Below are 9,124 nucleotides of genomic sequence, written 5' to 3' on the forward strand. Positions count from 1 at the left end.
TCTTAATATGCATCAGTAGAGACAGGTTCTTCTCACAATTAGGAAATTTGTATTGCTTTGGAAATACATGGAAATAAACTCTAACTTGCTGTCAGCCAATACAGGACAATAAGTGAATTACTGTGCAAAGAACACAGATACTGTAAGACGTATGTTTTGCTCAGTATTTATGTGTAAATAAACAGTAGGTGTATGCAAATGTTTCATCATATCTCTAAGCACTACAAGGAATTTTGTGACTCGTTTTTACCTGATCAAAACTTGAGCCAAACAGAAGTAGCAAAGCTTTATTATTTTTAAGTTAATTATTGCCCTTTGATATACATTCAGCTCACAGGCCACAGAAACAACAGTGTGGATTTTCGCTGGACTCACATTTGCTTACATCAGGTTCACATTTGACACTCTGACAGAACCCCATTGCTTTCTTCAGTCCCCAAAAAGTCAACTTTGTTGACATTTTTTGGATGAAGATTACAGTTTGATTCAAAGAAAGAAGCATGTATTTATGTCAATGGTGTGTTTTTGAAGACAATTCTTAGAACTGATATTACAGCATGTATAATTAAGGAAAATCCGTTTAATTGATCTGTCTGAGGAGCTCGTTGTTGTCCACTGCTGCTTGGGATAGGTGCAACTGCTTTGACTTCTTGCAAAGGCTTACCTGTGAAACCCAAATTAATTAAAATACAGGCAGTAAACTAGTTCCTATACGAAAGAAAGAAAAAAAAATCAGGATCACAGTATCCTAAGAGTTAAACTGGGATTGCCTCAATGAGAACAAGGAAAGCCATGTACTTGCCAGGGCTCTTGTAAAGCTGGGACAGCAATTGTTAGGCAGTGATTGACAGCTGCCACCACCCCTGGGCACTGCACCAGTGCCAGCACAATAGAGAGAGACTGCAAGAAATGCCAGATGAGGCTTAGAAACACCAGAGGAGGAACACAACTCAGTCTTGTCTCTTAGATCCATGGCCAGCTACATTCAGTCATAGAGGTCTTAAAATAACAAGGCGAGAAAACCTTTCGACATGCAGAAAGCTGTCTTCTGAAAACTAAAATGTTTTGTTGGTTTGGTTTTTTTTAATATTGTGTAAAGGTTTTGAGTACTTGTCTAATAGCTGAATCACTCTTTAAGATCGCTGGGAAATATACTGGACCCAGTCTACAATAGAAACAATTGGGTTGGAAAAGACCTCTGAGATCATCTAATACTAACAAGCATCCACAGTCTTACAGACTTTTTCTAGTGATAGGTATTCATTGTCTCTAATTAGTGGTTCACTTTGATTCCAGAGAGTTTTGTTTTGTATTCCTCCCCTATTTGTCACCAGCTGTTTTGTTGCTTTTTCCATTTCTCAGTCAATAACAGAGAGAGTTATTAACTCCCTCATTCTGTGACAATGTCTTAATCCAAAGTTCACTGAGCTGTGCGGAGCCAAATACTTGCCTAAGGCAACTCAGAGGAAGTTGTGACACTTCTTGGCCTGTATTTTCCAGATTTGTGTCAAGAACTAGGAAAATTCATGGATTTCCTTAGCATTACTCCTTTTGATCATTCATTACTTGGGATGGAAATGCTCACAAATTAGGATACCTAAAGGTTCCTTTTCCAGAGGCTCCTGCAGAAAATTGAACTTGTGCAGAAACTCTCCTTAGCAGAGTTTGTTCCATCAGCTGTTTCTGAAACAGGTTTTCAGGGCTATTTAAATAATTATGTATATTAGGAGCAAGTATTTCTTTTGTATCGACATTACACATGTGCATCACAAAGGTCTGCAGGGGTTGAGGGCTGATGAAGTGCTGCCTGGGGTGTTGAGCTCCCAAGGGGGCAGTCTGTGATCATGAATGGGTTTTTCAGCACAAAAGCTAGTGTTGATGCTGCAATTGTCATGGGCAGGTCTCAGTTAACACTCTTCTTTAAAAAAAACCCAAACAAAACCGGGATGGTTTGGGAAGGGAAGGTTTGGAAACGGAATGCTTGGGAAGGGAAGGTTTGAGAAGGTTTGGGAAGGGAAGGTTAGGGAAGTTTAGGGAAGGGAAGGGAAGGTTAGGCAAGGGAAGGTTAGGCAAGGGAAAGGAAGGGGGTAGCGGAGAGGGAGGAGGAAGGTGAGGGAAGGAGAAGTGTTTTGCCACCTCAGGTTCCACTTCTGTTTGCTCACAGATCCTGGTAAATATTACTGCTAAATCTGGGAAGGGCTTTTTTTCCTCACCTTTCTGAGGAACCTAGAAAAAGTAGTGGCATTAGAAAATATGAAAAATGGTTTTAGACAGTAAGGAGAAAAGCTGCACTGGTACATATGGGTACTGAGGAGGGCAGGGGCTGATGGTGCAGTCATTGGTGGCCTGAGAGTGCCTAGGGAGGTGACAGCCAGACAATCAGCCTGGGAGTGACTAAAGTCATGGGCGCTGTACTCTTTGTTCTAGAGACAAGTGAAGATTTAATTAGTTCAGTAATGCAGTCAAATTCTAAGAAGGTATTGACAGTCTAGTAATGGGACACTTGATATTAAGTTTGAGGAAGGTCTTTGTCTATACTGCCTATTGCCAAATAATATATTTCAAAAATCTCTTTTTATTGTCCCCCACATTTCTGGCCAGCTTCAACTCAGCTGAGCTTTGGCCTCATGAATTTTCTCCCTACAGCAGCAAGCTGGATCTCTGTGTTCTTCCCATGTCATTTGTCCTTCAATTGGGCATCCACCTTCCTTTTTTTGCCTTATTTCCAAGAGAAGATATCTGCTTAGCCAAGCTGGCCTTTTGCCTCGCCTACTTGACTTCCAGAATTCGGGCATTGCCTTCTCCTGTGCCCTTAGGAGGCGATGTTGAAAAGTGACTAGCACTGATTAACTCCAACACCTACAAAAACATCTTCCCAAGGGACCTGACTTACTAATTCCCTGAGCAGCCTGAATTCTGCTCTCCTCCTGTCCAGTGTTGAGGTTTTGCTGACACTTTTCCTCCTGTCAACAGAGATTTTAAACTTGATCACTTTATGCTTGCTGTGGCCAAAACAGCCACCAATCTCCACTTCACTCACGAGATCCACTCTCTTGACAAGCAGCAGGTCAAGGAGGGCATCTTTCTGAGTTGGCTCCCTTTGGACCCATTCAATAAAGTTGTCATAAAGTTGTCATCCAGGCTTTTTAGGAATCTTCTGGCACAGGTTGTACCAGCTGCATGATGCTCTCAGTTTCTGGCAAGTCAAGGTTCCCCATAAGGACAAGAGCAGTTGACTTGGAAGTGTCCCTTAGTTCCTCAAAGAATAATTCCTTGGTGTCATGGCTGGAAGGCCTATGGTAGACTCCCACAATAACATCCATATTATTTGTTTGCCCCTTGATTCTTTCCTAGAGGATCCCCTATCTGTGCCATTGCCAGCTGTGAACTCTGTACATTCTAACCCTTCTGTTACACACCTCTCTGCCTCTTCTGCCCTGCCCATCCCTCCTGAAGAGCCCGTAACCATCCAGCAGGGCACTCCAGTCACAGGTTTCATCCCACCAGGTTCCACTTATGCCAGTGATGTGAAATCTCTGGGACTGGGCCAAAGCTTCAAGCTCCTCTTGTTTGTTCCTCATGCTGTGTGTATTGGTGTAGAAATATTTCAGGTGTAGTACATTGTAGCCAATACCTCTTGAGGCAGATTGAGGCATCCCCTGAGTTCTCTTTTCCTCAAGTTGTGGCACACCATCCCACTGCTCATCACTGCCAAGTCTAATTTTGTCCCTTTACCTCTTCTAAGGTAGTTTAAAGGTGTATCAATGAGCCCCACTAGTTCCTGCACAAAAACTCTTTTACCTTCTGAGATAGATGCATTCCATCGTGTGCAAGTAGACCAGGCATGGAGTAGATAATCTCATGGTCAAAAGATGGTACATTTTTCCAATGAAACCAGCTTCAGAGCCATTCATTGACCAGATGACCAGCCTATTCTTATCATTGTTCCTCATTACCTGAAGGATCAAGGAAATTGCTACCTGTGCTCCTGATCCCTCTACCAATCGTCCCCGGGTGCTGAAGTCTCTTGATTGCCCTCGGACTTCCCTTTGCTATTTCATTGCTGCCAGTTTGAGCAACCAATTTTGGATAGTAGTTAGAGGATCTTACTAGACTGGAGAGTTTACCAGTAATGTCCCTTATCTGAGCCTTTGGGAGACAGTAGGCAGGGGACTAAGACCATTGTTTCTATATTTTCAATTTCTAGGTAAATGCCATCAGCCCTGTCGAAATGGAGGCAAATGTACTGGTAGGAATAAATGCAAATGCTCCAAAGGCTACCAGGGAGACCTGTGTTCAAAGCGTAAGTACCAAATCACTCCATCAGTCCTTGGTGTGGCAATATCGAGCTGGCTGTACAGTATCTTTTTACATAACATCAGCACTCATGGTTTGTTGTCAAAGTATTTCAAGTTATTTTACTTTCTGGACATACAGCTTACTCCAGACATAAGTGAATTATGAAACTAGAAACATTTTTTCACTGAAGTCTCCTTACAGACTCTTCTGTACTCTGAGTTTCTATAAACCATCAATGTGTCAGCTCAGCAATAGTAGTTTAGTAATAAAGAAATACTTAAGAAAATGTCAATACTTTACCACAATCCAGCGGGAACACTTTGTGCACAGGGTGCTGTAGGCTACTCTCTTCCCACTGGTTCTGGTGTGTGCTCAGCTCTGCTGTCCAATCTGATTCTTTCTGCCAGAGGCTGAGCCAGACCTTGCAGCTAAAGGGGTGGGGAGGGGCTATTTTGGGGGTCTGCGTGCACTCAGCGCAAAGGTACAGATGTTTTGCAAGAGCCCCAGTCTGTGCCAGAACTAACCCATCATGTGGAACAGCAGGAAAAGCAAATGTGTGACTCTGTCTCTGGATGAAATGTCAAGAGGTCAGGCATATGTGCTCACTTTTTTACAGCTGTCTGCGAACCTGGCTGTGGCCTGTATGGCACCTGTGTGGAGCCCAACAAATGCCAGTGCAAAGAAGGCTGGCATGGGAGACATTGCAATAAAAGTAAGTGAGAAACAAACCCTGTATCTGAGGTCTTACACATCAAATGCTGAGCCTTTCCAGCATCATTAAAGATACCACATTCCATTTTTTCTAATCCTTAATCAAAACACTAAAACAAAGATTTTCAATACTTCATCATTTTAACTGCTTAAAAAATACTCAGAATAATTTGAAAATATTTTACCAAGATAAACGTTGCATTAGAAATTCCAGGATCTGGTATTGATCAGATTTCTAGCTGACCTTGCATGTCTTTCACTCATCATATGGAAGGGGCACAAGTCCTGCAGTACTGCTCAGTGATCAGCTATCTTTAAAATGCTGGGTAGGCATCTTTAGAAATAAAACTGTTAGGTTTTAAAACTGATTAAAATTTAGAAAAAAATGAAATGTCCTTCAGAACCTTTGAGGAAAACTTGAAAACTATGCAAGATCTGTGTTAACAACTTCAGAGTTTTCTCCTTCCCACCATGCTCCATGGTGTACAAAATACATTGTCCCAAAGCAAAACTGAAGTCCTCAAAATGAATTTCTGTAGTATTTATTGATCCATTTGCCATCTGTTGTAGCAGCTGATCATTTCACTGGGTTTAAAAGAGTACTGTAAAATTATTTGAAATACAACTGGGTATATCCAGTAATAACTTCAGATTCAATTTTATATTTCATGTGCAACAGTGCTATAACAGCAAATCTTCAATACACAATCTTCATATACACCCATGAGGTATTAATGTTTATCCCTTTTGGCTACCAGTTCACATTTAGTGTTTTAAGTGTCAGTAATTAAAAAATTGAAAAATTTTGCAGCTATAAAAGCAATTAGCCATAAGAAATGTGAACCTTACATTGTAGCATCAACTGAATGTTTGTTTTTATTAAAAATTGCTCGTGCCTGTAATTGGTATTACATCAAAGTGTGTTAAAATAAATATAATATTTTCATTAAAAACTAAAATGTATTTTGCTGTGAAAATTAAGTTTGGGGAGTCTACTTTTCTGTTGTTAGCTAGTGGATTTGTGCTTTAATTACTCATGTTATTCTCTGAAGGAGAAATGCCATAAGCTGTGGCTAGGAAAAAGATATATGGAAATGAACCACTATGAACTGGAATTCATAAGTTCAATATGAACTTTTTATTCCTGTCATATTCTTCTCATAAAGAACTCAGATAACAAGTGAAAATAAATACATTCTGCATGTGAACAACCCCAGAGAAGTAATTACATGTACAACAAAACCAAAGCTTTTATCTGCTGTGTTATAAAAACTCAATGGTCACACATTATTGTCCACTCCAAGGTTTTGCATCCTTCATTATCTGGAATTTGGGTACAGTTCTGCTGTGTTTAGTACTGCAAAACTTTCTTTGTATTCAGCAGAGAAACTGCAAATAGGGCATTTAGCTAAAATTCATCCACATTTAAGTGTCTGTGGGAGGCTTCAGTTGCATATACATGTGCATGCACTCCACTCTTTTCAACTGAAACCAAACATCTCTTGATCTTGAAAGGAGATTTATAGTTAATTTGAGAGACTTGTTTCATATTACATCTAATGAATGGCTCCTTGGTAAAGCTATTCTCTTAAAAATGTGGTTACAAAATTGACTGGGGCACTCAGTTTTTCAAAGTAATTTCCATGAGCTTTAAGTAATGAGATGGGTAAATGAACCTATAAAGAATTACAACATTCCATTTTTATTATTCACTTTCATTTTCCACAACAAAGCAGGTCTAAGCCTGTTTCAGGCTGCTTTTTTTCCCTCCTAGGTGTTTATGGTCACTGCTGTTCTTTTTCTCTGCATTCAGCCATAAACCAAAGTCCAGCTCAGGTAGCTGGTGCAGATTCTCCCCAGGGGACTGCTTATGCCTCATTTTAAAGCCTATTGCTGGCAGGTCATCATGGCTGTCACCCACCTTACATGAGCAGTGTTCATGTGAACCTAGGACTGAATGACAGCAGGCGTGTGCTGATGGTCCCCAGGGCTCCCTGGTCAGGTGAGAGCATCTGTCTGACAGAACTTCCTTCATCCTGAGGGTTAACAGAGTGGTGTGAGTGCTTGTGTAAGACATAGTAAATCCTTTGTTCAAATTTTGGAGGCAGTTTCCACTGGAAATATTAGCTGTGGATCACAAGTCCACTTTTGTGGCTTCTTTTTTCTTAAACTGGGTAATTTTCCAGGGTACGGAGCCAGCAGTCTGAGCGCCCTGAGGCCAGCAGGCAGCAAGCACAGGCAGCACACGCCTTCACCGAAAAGGGCCGAGGAGAGGCATGTGCCACCCGAATCCAATTATATCTGGTGAACTTCAACATCTGAAATGGTTCGTGTTACACAAAGTTCATAGCCTTCATTAACCTCTCATGGATTGAATGTTAAAATGCTGTTCATTACAGTTAAGATTACCAGCTGAAATTTTATTAGCTTCATTATAAACCACTGAGCTGATACTTACTATTCCTTTTAAGTTTTATAAATACCTCTGTAGTATGATTATATAGGCTTCTTTCAGTGCTTTGGATGGTGTTTTGTACTATACTTCAGTTATGTTTAAACTTCCTTTTTTAATTACATAGCTGCAAATATTTTCCAAAATTAAAGTAAAAATATTCAAGCAGAAAAACTTGTAGATGCTAAACTGAATCATTTCAATGGCTACAGATTTCATTTGCTTAGAACAAAAGAAAGGTGCGTTTTATGAATTTTTACAAATTGTATATTTAGATTTCTCTTTTAGAAAAACAGATAAATAGATAAGTTACCTAATTCAAAAACTGAGTAACTCAATTCGATGTTATTTTTGGCCTTACAGTTTTGCGAAGTACTGTGTATTAAAAATACACTATAGTGGTGCCATTTAACCAACATAATATATTGTAAACAAAGTAGAACTATAATGTATGAACTGTCTGCATCAGCTTGAAGCAATATAATATATTGTAAACAAAACAGCTCTTATATAATAAACTTTTTATACTGATGGTTATATATGAAATAAAGATGCTGCTTTAGTTTTTCGAGTACTGCTCTGTGTGGCCTGCTGCAGTCTCATCAACACTGGGCTGGGACAATGCCTTCTCTAAAACACTCTCACAAGGCAGTGGCATGGTGGGGTTGGTTTTCCTCTCTCTACTTTTACCCCCCACAGCTCATAAAAGCAGCTTCTTCTTGTCCTTTGCCAAGGAGGGGGGTAGCAATGAAGGCCAGGTGTTTCTCTCGCTGTACTTGCCATCCACCACATCCTCTTTTATCCCAGCGCTGCCAGTCAGCCATGCCAGGCTAGTGTGCCCTGTTTGGGGCGCCTCAGGTATTTGGGAGATTCTTCTCAGAGCCTCTGTCCAAGCAGGCAACAGTCCAGCCCTGGCTGTGTTTCCCATTTGAGGGTTATACTCCTGTGTTGTGTTGTGAGCGGATTGTAGGTTTGGGTGCTGCCTCTTGTGACAGTCACGGGCCACACGGTTTGTAATCTGACATGGCTTGGAAGCAAGAAATATGGTTTCTGTCTGCACTGAAGAACAATAAATACCCAAAAAATTATTACAGACCCTTACGATACTGCCGTTCTGGCAACCGTATGATCTGGGAGACAAATGGAAAAAAAAACCCAAATAACACATAATTGGAAGCATAAAATTAATGAGTGAGAAGTTTTGAGTTACAAAGGAAAAAGTCCAGTTTATTAAAGTGACCTTGCTGGTCTTATTTAGTCAATGGAACCTTAAGCTAAGACTTGCTTAGGCCAGAGAGAGGAGGGACAGCTCTGTAAGGGCCTGTTCTCACGTTGTCCTTCATGCAGTGGGACTATGAATGCTGCCCAGCAACCCAGATCCTTCAGGAGACTGACCCCCATCACCACTCATGGCTGCAGAGTAGGGAAGAACGCAGCTGGGGAAGGGGGGGCTGGGCCAGGTCACCCTCTCTGCACCCAGGGCAGTAATGAGAAACAGCCTGAACAAGGTGAGTTGTTCCCTGTCCTGATTGCCTTCTCTGGGATGATGGCAGTAAAATAGTGCAGGCTTGCTGAAGGAGAAGCTTGCTTAGCATGGATGTGCAACACCTGTGGCTGGTGGGCTTCAAAGTGATGGTCCCCAGCCCTCAGGTTTGTGCCTCC

At 41.1% G+C, this 9,124-nt stretch overlaps 1 protein-coding gene across 2 annotated transcripts in view; it reads left to right on the plus strand.

Moving 5' to 3' along the window:
• The window catches only part of WIF1 (WNT inhibitory factor 1), a 40,483-nt gene extending 32,447 nt beyond the window's left edge, over positions 1 to 8,036 (plus strand). For both annotated transcript variants that reach the window (XM_071549972.1, XM_071549973.1), the window contains 3 exons: positions 4,208 to 4,303; positions 4,916 to 5,011; positions 7,197 to 8,036. In XM_071549972.1, coding sequence (XP_071406073.1) covers positions 4,208 to 4,303; positions 4,916 to 5,011; positions 7,197 to 7,318 — 314 coding nt within the window. In that variant the 3' untranslated portion in view covers positions 7,319 to 8,036. The remainder of the gene's footprint in view (positions 1 to 4,207; positions 4,304 to 4,915; positions 5,012 to 7,196) is intronic.
• The last annotated feature ends 1,088 nt before the right edge of the window (positions 8,037 to 9,124 follow it).

Source organism: Pithys albifrons, chromosome 3 (assembly GCF_047495875.1).
Source record: "Pithys albifrons albifrons isolate INPA30051 chromosome 3, PitAlb_v1, whole genome shotgun sequence".
Taxonomy (NCBI): domain Eukaryota; kingdom Metazoa; phylum Chordata; class Aves; order Passeriformes; family Thamnophilidae; genus Pithys; species Pithys albifrons.